Raw genomic sequence first — 26,698 nt, forward strand, 5'->3', positions numbered from 1 at the left:
TAGTTTCTGAGTGATTCTTCACCTCCTGGTTTCTGTTTCCCTTGCAGTTACTTCAGTACTATCTCCTTGATGCTCACCGATGTCTGTGCCCATGGTCTGTGTTTGGCATCTTTTTTTCTGAGTGATTCTTCACATCCTGTTTTCTGTTTCCCTTGCAGTTATTTCAGTACTATATCCTTGATGCTCACCGATGACTGTGCCCATGGTCTGTGTTTGGCATCTTTTTTTCTGAGTGATTCTTCACCTCCTGTTTTCTGTTTCCCTTGCAGTTACTTCAGTACTATATCCTTGATTTTCACTGATGACTGTATCCCTGGATTCTGTTTGGCATCTTAGTTTCTGAGTGATTCTTCACCTCCTGGTTTCTGTTTCTCTTGCAGTTACTTTAGTGCTCTCTCCTTGAATCTCACTGAGGACTAGGCCCATGGTCTGTGTTTGGTATCTTAGTTTCTGAGTGATTCTTCACCTCCTGTTTTCTGTTTCCCTTGCAGTTACTTCAGTACTATCTCCTTGATGCTCACCGATGACTGTGCCCTTGGTCTGTGTTTGGCATCTTTTTTTCTGAGTGATTCTTCACCTCCTGTTTTCTGTTTCCCTTGCAGTTACTTCAGTACTATCACCTTGATTTTCACTGATGACTGTACACATGGATTCTGTTTGGCATCTTAGTTTCTGAGTGATTCTTCACCTCCTGGTTTCTGTTTCTCTTGCAGTTACTTTAGTGCTCTCTCCTTGAATCTCACTGAGGACTAGGCCCATGGTCTTTGTTTGGCATCTTTTTTTCTGAGTGATTCTTCACCTCCTGTTTTCTGTTTCCCTTGCAGTTACTTCAGTACCCTCTCCTTGATACTCACTGATGACTGTGCCCATGGTGTGTGTTTGGCATCTTAGTCTCTGAGAGATTCTTCACCTCCTGCTTTCTGTTTCCCTTGCAGTTACTTCAGTACTATCTCCTTGATTTTCACTGATGACTGTATCCATGGATTCTGTTCGGCATCTTATTTTATGAGTGATTCTTCACCTCCTGTTTTCTGTTTCCCTTGCAGTTACTTCAGCACTCACTCCTCACTCCTTGATACTCACTGATGACTGTGCCAATGGTCTGTGTTTGGCATCTTAGTTTCTGAGTGATTCTTCACCTCCTGTTTTCTGTTTCCCTTGCAGTTACTTCAGTACTCACTCCTTGATACTCACTGATGACTGTGCCCATGGTCTGTGTTTGGCATCTTAGTTTCTGAGTGATTGGTCACCTTCTGTTTTCTTTTTCCCTTGCAGTTACTTCAGTACTATCTCCTTGATGCTCACCGATGACTGTGCCCATGGTCTGTGTTTGGCATCTTTTTTTCTGAGTGATTCTTCACCTCCTGTTTTCTGTTTCCTCTGCAGTTACTTCAGTACTCACTCCTTGATACTCACTGATGACGGTGCCCATGGTCTGTGTTTGGCATCTTAGTTTCTGAGTGATTGGTCACCTCCTGTTTTCTGTTTCCCTTGCAGTTACTTCAGTACTATCTCCTTGATTTTCACTGATGACTGTACCCATGGATTCTGTTTGGCATCTTAGTTTCTGAGTGATTGGTCACCTCCTGTTTTCTGTTTCCCTTGCAGTTACTTCAGTACTATCTCCTTGATGCTCACCAATGACTTTGCCCATGGTCTGTGTTTGGCATCTTTTTTTCTGAGTGATTCTTCACCTCCTGTTTTCTGTTTCCCTTGCAGTTACTTCAGTACTATCTCCTTGATACTCACTGATGACTGTACCCATGGATTCTGTTTGGCATCTTAGTTTCTGAGTGATTGGTCACCTCCTGTTTTCTGTTTCCCTTGCAGTTACTTCAGTACTATCTCCTTGATTTTCACTGATGACTGCACCCATGGGTTCTGTTTGGCATCTTAGTTTCTGAGTGATTGGTCACCTCCTGTTTTCTGTTTCCCTTGCAGTTACTTCAGTACTATCTCCTTGATGCTCACCGATGACTGTGCCCATGGTCTGTGTTTGGCATCTTTTTTTCTGAGTGATTCTTCACCTCCTGTTTTCTGTTTCCCTTGCAGTTACTTCAGTACTCTCTCCTTGATACTTACTGATGACTGTGCCCATGGTGTGTGTTTGGCATCTTAGTCTCTGAGAGATTCTTCACCTCCTGCTTTCTGTTTCCCTTGCAGTTACTTCAGTACTCTCTCCTTGATACTCACTGATGACTGTGCCCATGATCTGTGTTTGGCATCTTAGTTTCTGAGTGATTCTTCACCTCCTGCTTTCTGTTTCCCTTGCAATTACTTCAGTACTCTCTCCTTGATACTCACTGATGACTGTGCCCATGATCTGTGTTTGGCATCTTAGTCTCTGAGAGATTCTTCACCTCCTGCTTTCTGTTTCCCTTGCAGTTTCTTCAGTACTCTCTCCTTGATACTCACTGATGACTGTGCCCAGGGTCTGTGTTTGGCATCTTTTTTTCTGAGTGATTCTTCACCTCCTGTTTTCTGTTTCCCTTGCAGTTACTTCAGTACTCTCTCCTTGGTACTCACTGATGACCGTGCCCATGGTCTGTGTTTGGCATCTTTTTTTCTGAGTGATTCTTCACCTCCTGTTTTCTGTTTCCCTTGCAGTTACTTCAGTACTATCTCCTTGATTTTCACTGATGACTGCACCCATGGATTCTGTTTGGCATCTTAGTTTCTGAGTGATTCTTCACCTCCTGCTTTCTGTTTCCCTTGCAATTACTTCAGTACTCTCTCCTTGATACTCACTGATGACTGTGCCCATGATCTGTGTTTGGCATCTTAGTCTCTGAGAGATTCTTCACCTCCTGCTTTCTGTTTCCCTTGCAGTTTCTTCAGTACTCTCTCCTTGATACTCACTGATGACTGTGCCCAGGGTCTGTGTTTGGCATCTTTTTTTCTGAGTGATTCTTCACCTCCTGTTTTCTGTTTCCCTTGCAGTTACTTCAGTACTCTCTCCTTGGTACTCACTGATGACCGTGCCCATGGTCTGTGTTTGGCATCTTTTTTTCTGAGTGATTCTTCACCTCCTGTTTTCTGTTTCCCTTGCAGTTACTTCAGTACTATCTCCTTGATTTTCACTGATGACTGCACCCATGGATTCTGTTTGGCATCTTAGTTTCTGAGTGATTCTTCACCTCCTGGTTTCTGTTTCTCTTGCAGTTACTTTATTGCTCTCTCCTTGAATCTCACTGAGGACTAGGCCCATGGTCTGTGTTTGGTATCTTAGTTTCTGAGTGATTCTTCACCTCCTGTTTTCTGTTTCCCAAGCAGTTACTTCAGTACTATCTCCTTGATGCTCACCGATGACTGTGCCCTTGGTCTGTGTTTGGCATCTTTTTTTCTGAGTGATTCTTCACCTCCTGTTTTCTGTTTCCCTTGCAGTTACTTCAGTACTATCACCTTGATTTTCACTGATGACTGTACACATGGATTCTGTTTGGCATCTTAGTTTCTGAGTGATTCTTCACCTCCTGGTTTCTGTTTCTCTTGCAGTTACTTTAGTGCTCTCTCCTTGAATCTCACTGAGGACTAGGCCCATGGTCTTTGTTTGGCATCTTTTTTTCTGAGTGATTCTTCACCTCCTGTTTTCTGTTTCCCTTGCAGTTACTTCAGTACCCTCTCCTTGATACTCACTGATGACTGTGCCCATGGTGTGTGTTTGGCATCTTAGTCTCTGAGAGATTCTTCACCTCCTGCTTTCTGTTTCCCTTGCAGTTACTTCAGTACTCTCTCCTTGATACTCACTGATGACTGAGCCCATGATCTGTGTTTGGCATCTTAGTTTCTGAGTGATTCTTCACCTCCTGTTTTCTGTTTCCCTTGCAGTTACTTCAGTACTATCTCCTTGATTTTCCCTGATGACTGTATCCATGGATTCTGTTCGGCATCTTATTTTCTGAGTGATTCTTCACCTCCTGTTTTCTGTTTCCCTTGCAGTTACTTCAGCACTCACTCCTCACTCCTTGATACTCACTGATGACTGTGCCAATGGTCTGTGTTTGGCATCTTAGTTTCTGAGTGATTCTTCACCTCCTGTTTTCTGTTTCCCTTGCAGTTACTTCAGTACTCACTCCTTGATACTCACTGATGACTGTGCCCATGGTCTGTGTTTGGCATCTTAGTTTCTGAGTGATTGGTCACCTTCTGTTTTCTTTTTCCCTTGCAGTTACTTCAGTACTATCTCCTTGATGCTCACCGATGACTGTGCCCATGGTCTGTGTTTGGCATCTTTTTTTCTGAGTGATTCTTCACCTCCTGTTTTCTGTTTCCTCTGCAGTTACTTCAGTACTCACTCCTTGATACTCACTGATGACGGTGCCCATGGTCTGTATTTGGCATATTAGTTTCTGAGTGATTGGTCACCTCCTGTTTTCTGTTTCCCTTGCAGTTACTTCAGTACTATCTCCTTGATTTTCACTGATGACTGTACCCATGGATTCTGTTTGGCATCTTAGTTTCTGAGTGATTGGTCACCTCCTGTTTTCTGTTTCCCTTGCAGTTACTTCAGTACTATCTCCTTGATGCTCACCAATGACTTTGCCCATGGTCTGTGTTTGGCATCTTTTTTTCTGAGTGATTCTTCACCTCCTGTTTTCTGTTTCCCTTGCAGTTACTTCAGTACTCTCTCCTTGATACTCACTGATGACTGTGCCCATGGTGTGTGTTTGCATCTTAGTCTCTGAGAGATTCTTCACCTCCTGTTTTCTGTTTCCCTTGCAGTTACTTCAGTACTCTCTCCTTGATACTCACTGATGACTGAGCCCATGATCTGTGTTTGGCATGTTAGTTTCTGAGTGATTCTTCACCTCCTGTTTTCTGTTTCCCTTGCAGTTACTTCAGTACTCTCTCCTTGATACTCACTGATGACTGTGCCCATGATCTGTGTTTGGCATCTTAGTTTCTGAGTGATTCTTCACCTCCTGTTTTCTGTTTCCCTTGCAGTTACTTCAGTACTATCTCCTTGATTTTCACTGATGACTATACCCATGGATTCTGTTTGGCATCTTAGTTTCTGAGTGATTGGTCACCTCCTGTTTTCTTTTTCCCTTGCAGTTACTTCAGTACTATCTCCTTGATTTTCACTGATGACTGCACCCATGGATTCTGTTTGGCATCTTAGTTTCTGAGTGATTGGTCACCTCCTGTTTTCTGTTTCCCTTGCAGTTACTTCAGTACTATCTCCTTGATTTTCACTGATGACTGCACCCATGGGTTCTGTTTGGCATCTTAGTTTCTGAGTGATTGGTCACCTCCTGTTTTCTATTTCCCTTGCAGTTACTTCAGTACTATCTCCTTGATTTTCACTGATGACTGCACCCATGGGTTCTGTTTGGCATCTTAGTTTCTGAGTGATTGGTCACCTCCTGTTTTCTGTTTCCCTTGCAGTTACTTCAGTACTATCTCCTTGATGCTCACCGATGACTGTGCCCATGGTCTGTGTTTGGCATCTTTTTTTCTGAGTGATTCTTCACCTCCTGTTTTCTGTTTCCCTTGCAGTTACTTCAGTACTCTCTCCTTGATACTCACTGATGACTGTGCCCATGGTGTGTGTTTGGCATCTTAGTCTCTGAGAGATTCTTCACCTCCTGCTTTCTGTTTCCCTTGCAGTTACTTCAGTACTCTCTCCTTGATACTCACTGATGACACTGCCCATGATCTGTGTTTGGCATCTTAGTTTCTGAGTGATTCTTCACCTCCTGTTTTCTGTTTCCCTTGCAGTTACTTCAGTACTCTCTCCTTGATACTCACTGATGACTGTGCCCATGATCTGTGTTTGGCATCTTAGTTTCTGAGTGATTCTTCACCTCCTGCTTTCTGTTTCCCTTGCAGTTACTTCAGTACTCTCTCCTTGATACTCACTGATGACTGTGCCCATGATCTGTGTTTGGCATCTTAGTCTCTGAGAGATTCTTCACCTCCTGCTTTCTGTTTCCCTTGCAGTTACTTCAGTACTCTCTCCTTGATACTCACTGATGACTGTGCCCATGGTCTGTGTTTGGCATCTTTTTTTCTGAGTGATTCTTCACCTCCTGTTTTCTGTTTCCCTTGCAGTTACTTCAGTACTCTCTCCTTGGTACTCACTGATGACCGTGCCCATGGTCTGTGTTTGGCATCTTTTTTTCTGAGTGATTCTTCACCTCCTGTTTTCTGTTTCCCTTGCAGTTACTTCAGTACTATCTCCTTGATTTTCACTGATGACTGCACCCATGGATTCTGTTTGGCATCTTAGTTTCTGAGTGATTCTTCACCTCCTGGTTTCTGTTTCCCTTGCAGTTACTTCAGTACTATCTCCTTGATGCTCACCGATGTCTGTGCCCATGGTCTGTGTTTGGCATCTTTTTTTCTGAGTGATTCTTCACCTCCTGTTTTCTGTTTCCCTTGCAGTTATTTCAGTACTATGTCCTTGATGCTCACCGATGACTGTGCCCATGGTCTGTGTTTGGCATCTTTTTTTCTGAGTGATTCTTCACCTCCTGTTTTCTGTTTCCCTTGCAGTTACTTCAGTACTATATCCTTGATTTTCACTGATGACTGTATCTATGGATTCTGTTTGGCATCTTAGTTTCTGAGTGATTCTTCACCTCCTGGTTTCTGTTTCTCTTGCAGTTACTTTAGTGCTCTCTCCTTGAATCTCACTGAGGACTAGGCCCATGGTCTGTGTTTGGTATCTTAGTTTCTGAGTGATTCTTCACCTCCTGTTTTCTGTTTCCCTTGCAGTTACTTCAGTACTATCTCCTTGATGCTCACCGATGACTGTGCCCATGGTCTGTGTTTGGCATCTTTTTTTCTGAGTGATTCTTCACCTCCTGTTTTCTGTTTCCCTTTCAGTTACTTCAGTACTATCTCCTTGATTTTCACTGATGACTGTACACATGGATTCTGTTTGGCATCTTAGTTTCTGAGTGATTCTTCACCTCCTGGTTTCTGTTTCTCTTGCAGTTACTTTAGTGCTCTCTCCTTGAATCTCACTGAGGACTAGGCCCATGGTCTGTGTTTGGCATCTTTTTTTCTGAGTGATTCTTCACCTCCTGTTTTCTGTGTCCCTTGCAGTTACTTCAGTACTCTCTCCTTGATACTCACTGATGACTGTGCCCATGGTGTGTGTTTGGCATCTTAGTCTCTGAGAGATTCTTCACCTCCTGCTTTCTGTTTCCCTTGCAGTTACTTCAGTACTCTCTCCTTGATACTCACTGATGACTGTGCCCATGATCTGTGTTTGGCATCTTAGTTTCTGAGTGATTCTTCACCTCCTGTTTTCTGTTTCCCTTGCAGTTACTTCAGTACTATCTCCTTGATTTTCCCTGATGACTGTATCCATGGATTCTGTTCGGCATCTTATTTTCTGAGTGATTCTTCACCTCCTGTTTTCTGTTTCCCTTGCAGTACCTTCAGCACTCACTCCTCACTCCTTGATATTCACTGATGACTGTGCCAATGGTCTGTGTTTGGCATCTTAGTTTCTGAGTGATTCTTCACCTCCTGTTTTCTGTTTCCCTTGCAGTTACTTCAGTACTCACTCCTTGATACTCACTGATGACTGTGCCCATGGTCTGTGTTTGGCATCTTAGTTTCTGAGTGATTGGTCACCTTCTGTTTTCTTTTTCCCTTGCAGTTACTTCAGTACTATCTCCTTGATGCTCACCGATGACTGTGCCCATGGTCTGTGTTTGGCATCTTTTTTTCTGAGTGATTCTTCACCTCCTGTTTTCTGTTTCCTCTGCAGTTACTTCAGTACTCACTCCTTGATACTCACTGATGACGGTGCCCATGGTCTGTGTTTGGCATCTTAGTTTCTGAGTGATTGGTCACCTCCTGTTTTCTGTTTCCCTTGCAGTTACTTCAGTACTATCTCCTTGATTTTCACTGATGACTGTACCCATGGATTCTGTTTGGCATCTTAGTTTCTGAGTGATTGGTCACCTCCTGTTTTCTGTTTCCCTTGCAGTTACTTCAGTACTATCTCCTTGATGCTCACCAATGACTTTGCCCATGGTCTGTGTTTGGCATCTTTTTTTCTGAGTGATTCTTCACCTCCTGTTTTCTGTTTCCCTTGCAGTTACTTCAGTACTCTCTCCTTGATACTCACTGATGACTGTGCCCATGGTGTGTGTTTGCATCTTAGTCTCTGAGAGATTCTTCACCTCCTGTTTTCTGTTTCCCTTGCAGTTACTTCAGTACTCTCTCCTTGATACTCACTGATGACTGAGCCCATGATCTGTGTTTGGCATGTTAGTTTCTGAGTGATTCCTCACCTCCTGTTTTCTGTTTCCCTTGCAGTTACTTCAGTACTCTTTCCTTGATACTCACTGATGACTGTGCCCATGATCTGTGTTTGGCATCTTAGTTTCTGAGTGATTCTTCACCTCCTGTTTTCTGTTTCCCTTGCAGTTACTTCAGTACTATCTCCTTGATTTTCACTGATGACTGTACCCATGGATTCTGTTTGGCATCTTAGTTTCTGAGTGATTGGTCACCTCCTGTTTTCTTTTTCCCTTGCAGTTACTTCAGTACTATCTCCTTGATTTTCACTGATGACTGCACCCATGGATTCTGTTTGGCATCTTAGTTTCTGAGTGATTGGTCACCTCCTGTTTTCTGTTTCCCTTGCAGTTACTTCAGTACTATCTCCTTGATTTTCACTGATGACTGCACCCATGGGTTCTGTTTGGCATCTTAGTTTCTGAGTGATTGGTCACCTCCTGTTTTCTGTTTCCCTTGCAGTTACTTCAGTACTATCTCCTTGATTTTCACTGATGACTGCACCCATGGGTTCTGTTTGGCATCTTAGTTTCTGAGTGATTGGTCACCTCCTGTTTTCTGTTTCCCTTGCAGTTACTTCAGTACTATATCCTTGATGCTCACCGATGACTGTGCCCATGGTCTGTGTTTGGCATCTTTTTTTCTGAGTGATTCTTCACCTCCTGTTTTCTGTTTCCCTTGCAGTTACTTCAGTACTCTCTCCTTGATACTCACTGATGACTGTGCCGATGGTGTGTGTTTGGCATCTTAGTCTCTGAGAGATTCTTCACCTCCTGCTTTCTGTTTCCCTTGCAGTTACTTCAGTACTCTCTCCTTGATACTCACTGATGACTGTGCCCATGATCTGTGTTTGGCATCTTAGTTTCTGAGTGATTCTTCACCTCCTGTTTTCTGTTTCCCTTGCAGTTACTTCAGTACTCTCTCCTTGATACTCACTGATGACTGTGCCCATGATCTGTGTTTGGCATCTTAGTTTCTGAGTGATTCTTCACCTCCTGCTTTCTGTTTCCCTTGCAGTTACTTCAGTACTCTCTCCTTGATACTCACTGATGACTGTGCCCATGATTTGTGTTTGGCATCTTAGTCTCTGAGAGATTCTTCACCTCCTGCTTTCTGTTTCCCTTGCAGTTACTTCAGTACTCTCTCCTTGATACTCACTGATGACTGTGCCCATGGTCTGTGTTTGGCATCTTTTTTTCTGAGTGATTCTTCACCTCCTGTTTTCTGTTTCCCTTGCAGTTACTTCAGTACTCTCTCCTTGGTACTCACTGATGACTGTGCCCATGGTCTGTGTTTGGCATCTTTTTTTTCTGAGTGATTCTTCACCTCCTGTTTTCTGTTTCCCTTGCAGTTACTTCAGTACTATCTCCTTGATTTTCACTGATGACTGCACCCATGGATTCTGTTTGGCATCTTAGTTTCTGAGTGATTCTTTACCTCCTGGTTTCTGTTCCCCTTGCAGTTACTTCAGTATTATCTCCTTGATGCTCACCGATGTCTGTGCCCATGGTCTGTGTTTGGCATCTTTTTTTCTGAGTGATTCTTCACCTCCTGTTTTCTGTTTCCCTTGCAGTTATTTCAGTACTATATCCTTGATGCTCACCGATGACTGTGCCCATGGTCTGTGTTTGGCATCTTTTTTTCTGAGTGATTCTTCACCTCCTGTTTTCTGTTTCCCTTGCAGTTATTTCAGTACTATATCCTTGATGCTCACCGATGACTGTGCCCATGGTCTGTGTTTGGCATCTTTTTTTCTGAGTGATTCTTCACCTCCTGTTTTCTGTTTCCCTTGCAGTTACTTCAGTACTATATCCTTGATTTTCACTGATGACTGTATCCATGGATTCTGTTTGGCATCTTAGTTTCTGAGTGATTCTTCACCTCCTGGTTTCTGTTTCTCTTGCAGTTACTTTAGTGCTCTCTCCTTGAATCTCACTGAGGACTAGGCCCATGGTCTGTGTTTGGTATCTTAGTTTCTGAGTGATTCTTCACCTCCTGTTTTCTGTTTTCCTTGCAGTTACTTCAGTACTATATCCTTGATTTTCACTGATGACTGTATCCATGGATTCTGTTTGGCATCTTAGTTTCTGAGTGATTCTTCACCTCCTGGTTTCTGTTTCTCTTGCAGTTACTTTAGTGCTCTCTCCTTGAATCTCACTGAGGACTAGGCCCATGGTCTGTGTTTGGTATCTTAGTTTCTGAGTTATTTTTCACCTCCTGGTTTCTGTTTCTCTACAGTTACTTTAGTGCTTTCTCCTTGATTTTCACTGATGACTGTACCCATGGATTCTGTTTGCCATCTTAGTTTCTGAGTGATTCTTGACCTCCTGTTTTCTGTTTCCCCTACAGTTACTTCAGCACTATCTCCTTGATTCTCACTGAGGACGATGCACATAGTCTGTGTTTGGCATCATAGTCTCTGAGTGATTCGTCCCCTCCTGTTTTCTGTTTCCCTTGCAGTTACTTCAGTACTATCTCCGTGATTCTCACTGATGACTGTGCCCATGGTGTGTGTTTGGCATCTTAGTCTCTGAGAGATTCTTCACCTCCTGTTTTCTGTTTCCCTTGCAGTTACTTCAGTACTATCTCCTTGATGCTCACCAATGACTTTGCCCATGGTCTGTGTTTGGCATCTTTTTTTCTGAGTGATTCTTCACCTCCTGTTTTCTGTTTCCCTTGCAGTTACTTCAGTACTCTCTCCTTGATACTCACTGATGACTGTGCCCATGATTTGTGTTTGGCATCTTAGTCTCTGAGAGATTCTTCACCTCCTGCTTTCTGTTTCCCTTGCAGTTACTTCAGTACTCTCTCCTTGATACTCACTGATGACTGTGCCCATGGTCTGTGTTTGGCATCTTTTTTTCTGAGTGATTCTTCACCTCCTGTTTTCTGTTTCCCTTGCAGTTACTTCAGTACTCTCTCCTTGGTACTCACTGATGACTGTGCCCATGGTCTGTGTTTGGCATCTTTTTTTCTGAGTGATTCTTCACCTCCTGTTTTCTGTTTCCCTTGCAGTTACTTCAGTACTATCTCCTTGATTTTCACTGATGACTGCACCCATGGATTCTGTTTGGCATCTTAGTTTCTGAGTGATTCTTTACCTCCTGGTTTCTGTTTCCCTTGCAGTTACTTCAGTACTATCTCCTTGATGCTCACCGATGTCTGTGCCCATGGTCTGTGTTTGGCATCTTTTTTTCTGAGTGATTCTTCACCTCCTGTTTTCTGTTTCCCTTGCAGTTATTTCAGTACTATATCCTTGATGCTCACCGATGACTGTGCCCATGGTCTGTGTTTGGCATCTTTTTTTCTGAGTGATTCTTCACCTCCTGTTTTCTGTTTCCCTTGCAGTTATTTCAGTACTATATCCTTGATGCTCACCGATGACTGTGCCCATGGTCTGTGTTTGGCATCTTTTTTTCTGAGTGATTCTTCACCTCCTGTTTTCTGTTTCCCTTGCAGTTACTTCAGTACTATATCCTTGATTTTCACTGATGACTGTATCCATGGATTCTGTTTGGCATCTTAGTTTCTGAGTGATTCTTCACCTCCTGGTTTCTGTTTCTCTTGCAGTTACTTTAGTGCTCTCTCCTTGAATCTCACTGAGGACTAGGCCCATGGTCTGTGTTTGGTATCTTAGTTTCTGAGTGATTCTTCACCTCCTGTTTTCTGTTTTCCTTGCAGTTACTTCAGTACTATATCCTTGATTTTCACTGATGACTGTATCCATGGATTCTGTTTGGCATCTTAGTTTCTGAGTGATTCTTCACCTCCTGGTTTCTGTTTCTCTTGCAGTTACTTTAGTGCTCTCTCCTTGAATCTCACTGAGGACTAGGCCCATGGTCTGTGTTTGGTATCTTAGTTTCTGAGTTATTTTTCACCTCCTGGTTTCTGTTTCTCTACAGTTACTTTAGTGCTTTCTCCTTGATTTTCACTGATGACTGTACCCATGGATTCTGTTTGCCATCTTAGTTTCTGAGTGATTCTTGACCTCCTGTTTTCTGTTTCCCCTACAGTTACTTCAGCACTATCTCCTTGATTCTCACTGAGGACGATGCACATAGTCTGTGTTTGGCATCATAGTCTCTGAGTGATTCGTCCCCTCCTGTTTTCTGTTTCCCTTGCAGTTACTTCAGTACTATCTCCGTGATTCTCACTGATGACTGTGCCCATGGTGTGTGTTTGGCATCTTAGTCTCTGAGAGATTCTTCACCTCCTGTTTTCTGTTTCCCTTGCAGTTACTTCAGTACTTGCTCCTTGATTCTCACTGAGGACTGTGCCCATTGTCTTTGTTTGGCATTGTAGTTTCTCAGTGATTCTTCACCTCCTGTTTTCTGTTTACCTTGCAGTTACTTCAGTACTCTCTCCTTGATTCTCACTGAGGACTGTGCCCATGGTCTGTGTTTGGCATCTTTTTTTCTGAGTGATTCTTCACCTCCTGTTTTCTGTTTACCTTGCAGTTACTTCAGCACTATCTCCTTGATTCTCACTGAGGACGGTGCCCATAGTCTGTGTTTGGCATCATAGTCTCTGAGTGATTCGTCACCTCCTGTTTTCTGTTTCCCTTGCAGTTACTTAAGTACTCTCCTTTATTCTCACTGATGACTGTGCCCCTAGTCTCTGTTTGGCATCATAGTCTCTGGTGATTGGTCACCTCCTGTTTTCTGTTTCCCTTGCAGTTACTTCAGTACTATCTCCTTGATGCTCACCGATGACTGTGCCCATGGTCTGTGTTTGGCATCTTTTTTTCTGAGTGATTCTTCACCTCCTGTTTTCTGTTTCCCTTGCAGTTACTTCAGTACTCTCTCCTTGATACTCACTGATGACTGTGCCGATGGTGTGTGTTTGGCATCTTAGTCTCTGAGAGATTCTTCACCTCCTGCTTTCTGTTTCCCTTGCAGTTACTTCAGTACTCTCTCCTTGATACTCACTGATGACTGTGCCCATGATCTGTGTTTGGCATCTTAGTTTCTGAGTGATTCTTCACCTCCTGTTTTCTGTTTCCCTTGCAGTTACTTCAGTACTCTCTCCTTGATACTCACTGATGACTGTGCCCATGATCTGTGTTTGGCATCTTAGTTTCTGAGTGATTCTTCACCTCCTGCTTTCTGTTTCCCTTGCAGTTACTTCAGTACTCTCTCCTTGATACTCACTGATGACTGTGCCCATGATTTGTGTTTGGCATCTTAGTCTCTGAGAGATTCTTCACCTCCTGCTTTCTGTTTCCCTTGCAGTTACTTCAGTACTCTCTCCTTGATACTCACTGATGACTGTGCCCATGGTCTGTGTTTGGCATCTTTTTTTCTGAGTGATTCTTCACCTCCTGTTTTCTGTTTCCCTTGCAGTTACTTCAGTACTCTCTCCTTGGTACTCACTGATGACTGTGCCCATGGTCTGTGTTTGGCATCTTTTTTTCTGAGTGATTCTTCACCTCCTGTTTTCTGTTTCCCTTGCAGTTACTTCAGTACTATCTCCTTGATTTTCACTGATGACTGCACCCATGGATTCTGTTTGGCATCTTAGTTTCTGAGTGATTCTTTACCTCCTGGTTTCTGTTTCCCTTGCAGTTACTTCAGTACTATCTCCTTGATGCTCACCGATGTCTGTGCCCATGGTCTGTGTTTGGCATCTTTTTTTCTGAGTGATTCTTCACCTCCTGTTTTCTGTTTCCCTTGCAGTTATTTCAGTACTATATCCTTGATGCTCACCGATGACTGTGCCCATGGTCTGTGTTTGGCATCTTTTTTTCTGAGTGATTCTTCACCTCCTGTTTTCTGTTTCCCTTGCAGTTATTTCAGTACTATATCCTTGATGCTCACCGATGACTGTGCCCATGGTCTGTGTTTGGCATCTTTTTTTCTGAGTGATTCTTCACCTCCTGTTTTCTGTTTCCCTTGCAGTTACTTCAGTACTATATCCTTGATTTTCACTGATGACTGTATCCATGGATTCTGTTTGGCATCTTAGTTTCTGAGTGATTCTTCACCTCCTGGTTTCTGTTTCTCTTGCAGTTACTTTAGTGCTCTCTCCTTGAATCTCACTGAGGACTAGGCCCATGGTCTGTGTTTGGTATCTTAGTTTCTGAGTGATTCTTCACCTCCTGTTTTCTGTTTTCCTTGCAGTTACTTCAGTACTATATCCTTGATTTTCACTGATGACTGTATCCATGGATTCTGTTTGGCATCTTAGTTTCTGAGTGATTCTTCACCTCCTGGTTTCTGTTTCTCTTGCAGTTACTTTAGTGCTCTCTCCTTGAATCTCACTGAGGACTAGGCCCATGGTCTGTGTTTGGTATCTTAGTTTCTGAGTTATTTTTCACCTCCTGGTTTCTGTTTCTCTACAGTTACTTTAGTGCTTTCTCCTTGATTTTCACTGATGACTGTACCCATGGATTCTGTTTGCCATCTTAGTTTCTGAGTGATTCTTGACCTCCTGTTTTCTGTTTCCCCTACATTTACTTCAGCACTATCTCCTTGATTCTCACTGAGGACGATGCACATAGTCTGTGTTTGGCATCATAGTCTCTGAGTGATTCGTCCCCTCCTGTTTTCTGTTTCCCTTGCAGTTACTTCAGTACTATCTCCGTGATTCTCACTGATGACTGTGCCCATGGTGTGTGTTTGGCATCTTAGTCTCTGAGAGATTCTTCACCTCCTGTTTTCTGTTTCCCTTGCAGTTACTTCAGTACTTGCTCCTTGATTCTCACTGAGGACTGTGCCCATTGTCTTTGTTTGGCATTGTAGTTTCTCAGTGATTCTTCACCTCCTGTTTTCTGTTTACCTTGCAGTTACTTCAGTACTCTCTCCTTGATTCTCACTGAGGACTGTGCCCATGGTCTGTGTTTGGCATCTTTTTTTCTGAGTGATTCTTCACCTCCTGTTTTCTGTTTACCTTGCAGTTACTTCAGCACTATCTCCTTGATTCTCACTGAGGACGGTGCCCATAGTCTGTGTTTGGCATCATAGTCTCTGAGTGATTCGTCACCTCCTGTTTTCTGTTTCCCTTGCAGTTACTTAAGTACTCTCCTTTATTCTCACTGATGACTGTGCCCCTAGTCTCTGTTTGGCATCATAGTCTCTGGTGATTCGTCCCCTCCTGTTTTCTGTTTCCCTTGCAGTTACTTCAGTACTATCTCCCTGATTCTCACTGAGGACTGTGCCCATGGTGTGTGTTTGGCATCTTAGTCTCTGAGAGATTCTTCACCTCCTGTTTTCTGTTTCCCTTGCAGTTACTTCAGTACTCTCCTTTATTCTCACTGATGACTGTGCCCATAGTCTGTGTTTGGCATCATAGTCTCTGAGTGATTCGTCACCTCCTGTTTTCTGTTTCCCTTGCAGTTACTTCAGTACTCTCCTTTATTCTCACTGATGACTGTGCCCATAGTCTGTGTTTGGCATCATAGTCTCTGAGTGATTTGTCCCCTCCTGTTTTCTGTTTCCCTTGCAGTTACTTCAGTACTATCTCCGTGATTCTCACTGATGACTGTGCCCATGGTGTGTGTTTGGCATCTTAGTCTCTGAGAGATTCTTCACCTCCTGTTTTCTGTTTCCCTTGCAGTTACTTCAGTACTTGCTCCTTGATTCTCACTGAGGACTGTGCCCATTGTCTGTGTTTGGCATCGTAGTTTCTCAGTGATTCTTCACCTCCTGTTTTCTGTTTCCCTTGCAGTTACTTCAGTACTATCTCCTTGATTTTCACTGATGACTGCACCCATGGATTCTGTTTGGCATCTTAGTTTCTGAGTGATTCTTCACATCCTGTTTTCTGTTTCCCTTGCAGTTACTTCAGTACTATATCCTTGATGCTCACCGATGACTGTGCCCATGGTCTGTGTTTGGCATCTTTTTTTCTGAGGTATTCTTCACCTCCTGTTTTCTGTTTCCCTTGCAGTTACTTCAGTACTATATCCTTGATTTTCACTGATGACTGTATCCATGGATTCTGTTTGGCATCTTAGTTTCTGAGTGATTCTTCACCTCCTGGTTTCTGTTTCTCTTGCAGTTACTTTAGTGCTCTCTCCTTGAATCTCACTGAGGACTAGGCCCATGGTCTGTGTTTGGTATCTTAGTTTCTGAGTGATTCTTCACCTCCTGTTTTCTGTTTTCCTTGCAGTTACTTCAGTACTATATCCTTGATTTTCACTGATGACTGTATCCATGGATTCTGTTTGGCATCTTAGTTTCTGAGTGATTCTTCACCTCCTGGTTTCTGTTTCTCTTGCAGTTACTTTAGTGCTCTCTCCTTGAATCTCACTGAGGACTAGGCCCATGGTCTGTGTTTGGTATTTTAGTTTCTGAGTTATTCTTCACCTCCTGGTTTCTGTTTCTCTACAGTTACTTTAGTGCTTTCTCCTTGATTTTCACTGATGACTGTACCCATGGATTCTGTTTGCCATCTTAGTTTCTGAGTGATTCTTGACCTCCTGTTTTCTGTTTCCCCTACAGTTACTTCAGCACTATCTCCTTGATTCTCACTGAGGACGATGCACATAGTCTGTGTTTGGCATCATAGTCTCTGAGTGATTCGTCCCCTCCTGTTTTCTGTTTCCCTTGCAGTTACTTCAGTACTATCTCCGTGATTCTCACTGATGACTGTGCCCATGGTGTGTGTTTGGCATCTTAGTCTCTGAGAGATTCTTCACCTCCTGTTTTCTGTTTCCCTTGCAGTTACTTCAGTACTTGCTCCTTGATTCTCACTGAGGACTGTGCCCATTGTCTGTGTTTGGCATCGTAGTTTCTCAGTGATTCTTCACCTCCTGTTTTCTGTTTACCTTGCAGTTACTTCAGTACTCTCTCCTTGATTCTCACTGAGGACTGTGCCCATGGTCTGTGTTTGGCATCTTTTTTTCTGAGTGATTCTTCACCTCCTGTTTTCTATTTACCTTGCAGTTACTTCAGCACTATCTCCTTGATTCTCACTGAGGACGGTGCCCATAGTCTGTGTTTGGCATCATAGTCTCTGAGTGATTCGTCACCTCCTGTTTTCTGTTTCCCTTGCAGTTACTTAAGTACTCTCCTTTATTCTCACTGATGACTGTGCCCCTAGTCTCTGTTTGGCATTATAGTCTCTGGTGATTCGTCCCCTCCTGTTTTCTGTTTCCCTTGCAGTTACTTCAGTACTATCTCCCTGATTCTCACTGATGACTGTGCCCATGGTGTGTGTTTGGCATCTTAGTCTCTGAGAGATTCTTCACCTCCTGTTTTCTGTTTCCCTTGCAGTTACTTCAGTACTCTCCTTTATTCTCACTGATGACTGTGCCCATAGTCTGTGTTTGGCATCATAGTCTCTGAGTGATTCGTCACCTCCTGTTTTCTGTTTCCCTTGCAGTTACTTATGTACTCTCCTTTATTCTCACTGATGACTGTGTCCCTATTCTCTGTTTGGCATCATAGTCTCTGGTGATTCGTCCCCTCCTGTTTTCTGTTTCCCTTGCAGTTACTTCAGTACTATCTCCCTGATTCTCACTGATGACTGTGCCCATGGTGTGTGTTTGGCATCTTAGTCTCTGAGAGATTCTTCACCTCCTGTTTTCTGTTTCCCTTGCAGTTACTTCAGTACTAGCTCCTTGATTCTCACTGAGGACTGTGCCCATTGTCTCTGTTTGGCATCGTAGTTTCTGAGTGATTCTTCACCTCCTGTTTTCTGTTTCCCTTGCAGTTACTTCAGTACTATCTCCTTGATGCTCACTGATGACTGTACCCTTGGTCTGTGTTTGGCATCTTAGTTTCAGATTGTTTCTCTACCTCCTGTTTTCTGTTTCCCTTGCAGATACTTTCATCTTCCTTCAAATGTCCCTACATGAGTTCTTGCTGGCAGAGGTGGACTAGCCATTAAACAGTTTAGGCATGTGCCTGCTGGGCCAGCAGAATCATATATTCCAGGGATGGCCCTTTCTTGGCCTCCATGCACCAGATCACCACTCTCCTCTTTCCCCTCTCAAACCACAGGTTGCCTCTAAAGAGACAAAACATTGTAAACACACACATTCACATAACAGAAGAGCCTTTTAAACTTTCTGCAGCAACATCACTTTCCTCCTGCAGAAGAGGGCTGTCCACATCTGCAACACTGATGTTAAAGAGCAGGACATATATGCTCACCATGTTAGGTGCTTGCTTTTGATGTCTGTGCTCAGTGTAGATACCATGTCCAAGCACAGGAAGGGCCAAATCCGTCGTTTATGATAATAATCTGTTTTAGAGCCAGTGTTGTGAAGCATGGTACAAACACTATATAAACACATACTTAGTTATATTTCTTTTTAGCATGGACTGTGCACACTGCCTTTGGATGCAGATTTAGTGGAAAGTCTTTGAGAGAGTACATCTCTTCATTACCTGGTGGCACAGCCATGTTTGCAATGGATGTAGAAGACTTTTTTGGAAGTGCCTCTGAGCACAGAGTCATTAGAAATGGTGCATTGCAGACTATATTAACGTTTTTGTACTGGGGTGTTCTATACTGCCCGAGCTGCTGGTGGCCTCCCAGCCAACTCATGCTTGCTGGTCTCCCTCAGTGTTCTTTTGTCCTCTTCTCGAAAGGAAAGGAAGATCCTCAACGCCCCTGTTTTATAATGACCACATCCGTGCCTCTGGATCCTGACCCCTGGCTTTCTTTCTACAGTGGGAGGAGTTCATGCGGATTGGGTCAGATGTACCAGATTCTATCGTGGATGACATCATCGCCTCCCAGAAGGCCAACCAGTGCTGCATGATGGCCTACACATCTGGGACAACGGGAGCACCAAAGGCCGTGATGTTGAGTCACGACAACGTGAGTATCCTCATAGAAAATCTGTCTGGACAACAGTATCACACTGTATGATTTTAAGAAATGTTGCTCTATAGATGTTTATATAATTTACTGTTTCCGAACTAAGTGATTTAAAGTGAATCGACTAACAACAACAACAGAAATGAAAGAGAGCCCCACATGATAACACATAAGCTGTATTTTCCGGAAAAAAGTGTCTCGTATTACCAGATAAACCTGCAGGAGTTAGTGATTTCCATGATGCAGGGTTTTCATTTGGGTGAGGAACTGGTACTGAAAAGTGAAAGAGGACAATATGGTTTGTGACCAAGAGAGGCTAGAAAACTTCAAGATAGCATTTTCTTAGGGAATTGAATTACAAAACTTTATAAGACCCTGGAAAGGCTACAAGGCAGCATTGGTTTAACACAGAAGGTGACACTTACATGGTTCTGAATGCATGGTCAGCATTGTGTTCAACTCTTTACCCACCTTGATCAAATGGTACAAGGCAGCAGCTAATGGGCATGTGCGGTCAGCGCTGAAAATGGAAAAATGAAATCTGAGAAACCCCTTTCTCTTTGGGGTGGCGGAGCGAGGCTGAGGCGCCTTGCCGCAGGCCAGGAAACGCAAAACAGCATCTCTTCATGGAACCCAACCATGGTCATTTGCATAAAATCAAAGAGCATTTTGGGAACATTAGAATGCCCACAACTTTAGATGTAAAACATATCTGTGAAAGTGATTCATAAGAAACTCTTTGAGCGAGTAATGGAAGTGAGACTCTGCCCTTATCCGTTGGTCACAATACTCACCTTTACAAAGAAATGTCTGTAAATTACAAGATATATATCAATTTAGACAGCTTCCTGGCAGAATTTGAGCCTTGATTTGGCTGTTTCAGCAGTAAGTCTTACCCAAGTCTTCTATAAGCATGGTGGGCTGAAGCAAGACAAACTTTACAGGAGCTCTGCTTCATATTGTTCTAGCACTTTTCCTACTCTGTGTGCTGCATGTACACCGCTAACCAGAAATTATGCACGTGTGTAACCCTTGAACTCTTCCCGCTATGTGAGGTGTATTTTAGCACTGTTTCAATGCAGCAGGCAATCTGTGTAACCCCTTTATCTCCTCCCGGGTTGGTGTAATTCATATATTTATTATTATTTTTGTTTTATTGTTTGCTTGTTAGGTGCTTATAACAGTAAATAGTGGGATTATTGGCAGAACCGTGTCTCCCTGTATGAGAGAAAAATAAAAGCTTGTTCTGTCTCTCCCATCACAAGTGTGCCAACTCTGGTCCTTAAAGGAGAGGTTCACTCCGGAGATTTATTTGACCAGTTGACATGGCATATTCCATAGGTCCATCAACTAAGCCATCCTCTATACTAACATATTGTAAGGAATTGCCATCTGGTACATAAAATGATGTGGGTGACTCCTTCTTCAAAGGGGTAATCTGCTAACAGACCCCCCTTTGCTGCAACTCTATGCGAAAATCATAGTGCACTTGTGCCCTGCTGCCTCAGTAGACTGATCCGCAGCACCCGCTCTATTCATGACGCAGAGCAGGTTCAAAGGTCACAAGATGCCCACTCGACCACCGCATCGACAGCAAAGTCACTGCAGCCCAGGGGCGATATTTAAGCTATATCCCCTGTACCCAAACTATCATAATTATGAGTGTCACATGCTGGTGGCAGGGCAAACTCTAAGAATAAGCTATGCTTGAGTTTAGGCATAGAGCATGGTGATAATTATGACCATGGCTGCCTCATCCTGTACATGTGTTAACTCCTGTGAGTCAGCTCTGCTGGGGAAAGGAATGTTTATTCGGGTCAGGCAGGCTGATATTGCCACATGGCAGGACAGATACCCAGAGGATCCAGCCTCTCTTTGATTCTTTTTGTGAGGGCTGGAAACCCCCTCACTCAGAGACAGCCACACAGCAGGCAGCTGGCATGGGCCCATGTATCAAAGGAGCAGACCCATTCAGCAGGAGTAGCCTCACAGCAGGGTGCTGCATGTCTGAAGTTCTTGTTGTCAGTTGGAGGGAAGGGGGCAGGAGTAAGATAGGCAAGAGTGCTATGGAAACAGAAGAAACCTTTCACCATCTTATTTCTCACTTTCTCTCTTTCCCTTTCCTGTCTCCTCCACTTTCTCTGGTGAAAAGCACTCTGGGTGCAAAATCAACATGGCAAAGTCCACTCCAGCCAGGAGCAGGGGTTAGTCCCCTAAAGCAGGCTAGCTTTAGATCAATCACCTGAGGACTTGTGCCCTTAAAAGGAGGAGTCTTCATGTGCTGAGCTCTTGGGAGGTTTGAGATAATGGGGCTCTTCTCCTATCTTTAGACGCAGAAAAGGCCTTTGACAGGGTGAGCTGAGTTTTTAGGGGGGAAGTTTTGACATCCCGAGGGATGGGCCCGAGGTGGCTGGGATGGATGGCGGTCCTGTACTCCGACCCCTCGGCAAGGGTGGTGGTGAATGGTAATGAGCCTGGGTCTTCCCACTGGGAGGGGCACAAGACAGAGATGTCCCCTCTCCCCATTCATATATGTGTTGGTGATGGAACCTTGGGCGATATCTATCAGAGGGGACGAGGGGATCAGTGGGGTAAGGTTGGGGGGACACTTGCTGTAAGTTTAGTCTGTTTGCAGACGATGTGTTGCTTTATGTGACCAACCCATCTCAGTCGGTACCACAGGCACTGCATAGTCTGGAACATTATGGAAACCTGTCGGGCTACAAGGTCAATTTGGGGAAATCAGTGGTATTCTTGGCAGGCAACCTGTCGGCTGCGGAGGGGGATTATGTGGAAGGGCTCCCATTCACTAAACGGAGAGATAGGTTTTGCTACCTTGGGGTCCAGGTGACACAGGATCCCGGGGACCTTTATGCCAGTAATTTCCCCCCTCTGTGGTCAGCTGTGAAGCAGGATATCGAACGATGGGCAAGATCAGGACTCTCATGGATGGCGTGTCTTAACCCAGTGAAAATGGTTATTCTCCCCAAGTTTCTGTTCTTGTTCCAAATGCTCCAGCCCAGATACCTAAGCCATTTCTGATGGATGTTAAACAGGCCTTGTTGCACCACCTCTGGGCAGGTAAGAAGCACCGAATCTCCTACGAGGTATTGACAAGACAGAAGGAGGAGGGGGGTGTGGGTTTCCCGGAACTTGAAACATATTATAGGGCTTCACAGTTGAGAATTCTGGTGGACCACTTCACACCGGATACGGGGAAGCAATGGGTGGCTATGGATATTGCACTCCTATCTCCGGTCACCCTGGAGGAATGGTTTTGGGTCTCAAAGAAGCGCATCCCGGGGAGGGTCCTGAGGCATCCAGTCTTGAAGGTTTTATGGTCGGTATGGTAGGAGGGAGATGGCTTACAACATGGCCCTCGCCTCTGAGCTGCATTTGGGCTCCCCCCCCTTTGGGACGGGATAGATGAGCCGCTTGCATTCCAAAAGTGGTACGAAGCGGGTCTAGGCAGGGCGGGGCAGCTATGGAATGGGGGAACTTTCATGTCCTTAAAAGAGCTGGAGGAGGCCCTGGGCCTGAATAATCTCTCACCCTTTCGTTATTTGCAACTAAAAGGGGTTCTCACGGGAGACAGGTGGGGGGATACCTTGAGGAGGGAACTAACAGATTTTGAAAAGTTCCTGATTACACATAGGGATTCTAGGGGTCGGCCCAGAGAGATCCCCCGACTATGCAGGTGCAATGGGGAGAGGACCTAGGTGAGGATATTGCTGACAAGAGATGAAACACCATGTGCAGCCCGGCCAACCGCTCGACAGCCTTGCTCCAATATCTCCACCAGGCTCTGAAACCACTTCACAAATGGCACTATCCCCCGCATAGGATAACACGTATGAGGGAGGGGTATGTCCACACTGCTGGAAGTGTCGTGTTGAAAAGGGAGACTACATGCAAATGTGGTGGAAATTTCCGATGGTACAGATGTACTGGGAAGAGGTCCTGTCCTGGATAAGGGGGTGGATGGGATAAGCAGGACCTTGTCCCAGTGGCTTCTCCTTTTTGGGGTTGATGTGGAGGGAGCCCACGGTGAAATGCACAAACCATATGTTTCAGGTTATGATGGTGGCGGCTCGGTGCTGCCTGGCCCAAAGATGGAAAACTCTGCGAATGCCTGGGGAGAAAGAGTGGGTTACTAAAGTGTGTGCAATTCATGACATGGAGTTTCTGGCACACCTCATGGATGAATCTAGATCGAGCATTGAGGGACTGTGGCTCCATTTTTTTGAAAAATATGGATGGTCTGTGTGAGGTTCCTGGGGAATATCTAAGGAGTTACCAAGGCGATGCACATGTTTGAGGGGGTACGGGGGCTGCGGGATATGATATTTGGGTTGCACAAATGAAAAAAGGCCGATGGCGAGCCCCAGTTTCTAGCGTACACAGAAGAGCGATCCTGCAGGGGGAATGTTACGAAATATAATGCACCTGTCTTTTAATGAAATGACAGGAGTATGGTCCATGGCTGTTGGGGTTGGGGGGAGAGAAGTGTTATAACTGAAACATAAGGAAATGTTGTGATTAAGGTGATATGTTGTTATAACTTGAATGTTACTACAATTTTATTTTTTTTAAAAAGGAGTCTTGCACCCCTTCTGGAAAATTCCTGCAGTGTCTCAAGGATCCTTTAAGGCCAAAGAGATGTTCTGAATATTCTCACCTGGACATCCTTTGGGACAGTTGCACTGTCCAAAGCCCTCCATTTTAGGTGAAAAAGGAGCCATCCATGACTGAAGGAAGTTCTGTCCCCTAACCACTCCCAGGGAACATCAGGAGTGACCAGTGCTGTGGACCAGGACCAACCACTCTGCAACAGATCTTCTGTGCCAGAAGAGCAGACCAGGCACAGGAGTATCCTGTCATCAAATCCTTTGTGAAGGCCTCACAGCAACTGGAGGGCTAGACCAACCAAAGCTGTAACGCTCACCTGATTCCCGTAGAGGCGCCGGTCTTGACTGGGCGTATACCGTATCTTCAAAGGTGATGTGTAACACACGGCTGGCTCTTTGGGCTGGACCTCTGTGCACTGTATGTCTGATTCGAAGGGTAAGATGTCTGCAGATAGAAAATATGGGATTAAGGAACTGGGTTATTTAATGTCTCTCTCTTCTTCCCTTTCTCTTCTCCTGTAGAACCCCAAAGGTTAACGCTCTCACCTTAGGTAAGTGAACGCCGTGCTCTCCATCTGCCTCGGTGCAGGGTGCTGTAACCAGTTTCTTCACTGGATAAGGGGAGCAGGCCTCTTGACTTCAGAGGACTGCTGTCCGTCGTTTACTGCACGACCGGTAAGTTTCGAGTAATTCTAATGTCTTTAAAGTCTTTAGTAATGATGTTTCTTGTTTTGCAGGGTTCCGGCGATGGCGGATGACGGGCTGAAGTGAGTTGCAGATGGAGCCTGTGTGATGAATAGAAGCGCCTGGAAGCACGTAAGTAAGCGCTTGTTGCCTGCTTCACGATGCGCTCTAACTGTCTTTTTATTTTGCAGGTACAAGTTCGGAGCGGCTGCAGGGTGCCGGAATACCCACTGGGTTAGATGTGGAAAGGAGTAATGGCACGTGAGTATTAAAGTTCCTCAATGTCTTTAAACGCACCTTGTTTTATCTTTCAGATGCGGGATGCAGCGCCGAAGGCCTCCAGAGCGTGCAAAGAGTTGGTAAGCTTTTGTCTTTCAGATGCCGGAATGCAGTGTGAAGACCTCCGGAGCGCACGAAGAGTAGGTAAGCCTTTGTCTTTCAGATGCCGGAAAGCAGCGCGAGGCGTTGGTGACAGCCGATGGACCAGGTAAGAGAAGAGCTGTCACTGAAGACCGTAATGCTAACCTGTTCTTTCTTGTCTTTATAGGTGTTGCTGAAGACTGGATTCAGGATGGTAAGCCTTTTTCCTTAGGCTCAGGATCAGATGCAGAAGACACGATGAGCGTTCTGCTGCAGAGGATGCAGAATAACGCAAAGCAAGATTCATCCATCGGGTGTGGTTTAAATAGCCTCCTGTAGTGCTTAGGTGTCTCCTTCCACAGCCACGCCTAGGTAAGAAAAGAGTTCCTGCTTTCCAGAAGAGTTCCAGTGTTCTGAATCTAGGGAGTGGCTCCTGCCCCACCCAACAGGAAAAGTAGTTCCAAACAGAAGAGGATCAGAGGCTCAACTGGCAGGCAAGTAAGCAGCATGGTCTGCTGCAGGTAAGTCCACCCAAGCATTATGAGCCCGGCGCTTCCAGTGCTGGGACTGGGCATATTTATGAGCCTGGTGCCACTGGCGCCAGGACTAGGTCCAAAAGGTCCCAATTGGGACTGGTTGGCACTCGGAACCTGGGTTATGGATCTGCTTCCAAGGGAGTTGGGAAAACCCTGACCTTTTGGAAGCAGAGAGCATGACAGTACCCCCCCTCAAGGCCCCTCCCAAACCGGGCTTCTCCGGGGGTTTTGGCTTGTCAGGAAATGTTCGCTGAAATCTTTTGATTAGGCGAGGAGCGTGGACATATTCAGCAGGTTCCCAGGATCTCTCTTGGGGGCCGTAGCCTTTCCAGTCAATTAGGTAAAATAGTTTAGATTTGGAGATCTTGGAGTCCAGAATGCTTTTGACTTCAAACTCGAGTTCTCCATCAACTAGGATAGGTTTTGGAGATTTAGTTAGTCGGGTTTGAGGTTGCACAGGTTTTAATAGAGAGACGTGGAAGACCGGATGTATCTTCATGTGCGGGGGCAAGTCCAACTTGACCGCTACTGGGTTTACTATGGTAGTGATGGAACAGGGACCAAGGTATCTTGGGTTGAATGTGCGTGGCCCTTTTAGAGGTAGATATTTGGTGGATAACCAGACCTGATCCCCTACTTGATATTGAGGGGCTTCCTTCCGATGTTGATCTGCTCCTTTCTTATATTGTTCTTTAGCCCTTTGAAGGTGAGAAACAGCTTCCTTAAAGGCTTGGGTGATTGTAGAATGCAGGTAGTCTACTGCTGGTGTTTCAAGATCTTGGAGGGGATCCAACTCCGAGGTTCGAGGGTGACTGCCGTACAAAAGAAAAAACGGGGTTTTCCCAGTTCCCGAATGGACAGAGTTATTGTAGGCATATTCGGCTATCCAAAGGATGTCTTTCCAAGTTTTTTCAGTTTGTTGCAGCATGCAGCGTAAATACTGTTCCAGAGTTTGATTGGTCCTCTCGGTTTGTCCGTCGGTCTGAGGGTGGTGACTGGTCGATAGTCTAACATCAATTTGAGCCGACCGACAGCAACTTCGCCAAAAATGAGAAATAAATTGACTACCTCGATCCGAAATTAGAACCGAAGGAAAACCGTGCAGTCGGACGATGTTTTCGAGAAATTCTCGGGCCAGATTTGCTGCTGTTGGCAAGCCTTTGAGCGGAATGAAATGCGCCATCTTGGAGAATAAGTCCACGATTACTAGAATCGTATTGTATCCGGAGCATGGAGGTAGATCGGTGATGAAGTCCATAGAAAGCGTATGCCAAGGGCGAGGTGGGATGTCAATAGGGCGTAAGAGGCCTGCTGGTCTTTCCTTTTGACTCTTGTTTTGGGCGCATACTCCACAGGACATTATAAAGTCTCTGATATCTTTTTTCCAAGACGGCCACCAGAAGTAGCGCTTTATCTTTTCTGAGGTCTTGGCCATACCGGGATGTCCTTCCATTAAAG

At 44.7% G+C, this 26,698-nt stretch overlaps 1 protein-coding gene across 2 annotated transcripts in view; it reads left to right on the forward strand.

Annotated features, from left to right (window-relative positions):
- LOC138511215 (long-chain-fatty-acid--CoA ligase ACSBG2-like) overlaps nucleotides 1-26,698 on the forward strand; it is a 531,477-nt gene that overhangs the window by 267,079 nt on the left and 237,700 nt on the right. For both annotated transcript variants that reach the window (XM_069626743.1, XM_069626744.1), the window contains exon 6: nucleotides 18,883-19,032. In XM_069626743.1, the coding sequence (XP_069482844.1) occupies nucleotides 18,883-19,032 (150 nt within the window). The remainder of the gene's footprint in view (nucleotides 1-18,882; nucleotides 19,033-26,698) is intronic.

This window comes from Ambystoma mexicanum, chromosome 6p (genome assembly GCF_040938575.1).
Source record: "Ambystoma mexicanum isolate Mex_15411 chromosome 6p, UKY_AmexF1_1, whole genome shotgun sequence".
In the NCBI taxonomy this organism is placed as follows: Eukaryota; Metazoa; Chordata; class Amphibia; order Caudata; family Ambystomatidae; genus Ambystoma; species Ambystoma mexicanum.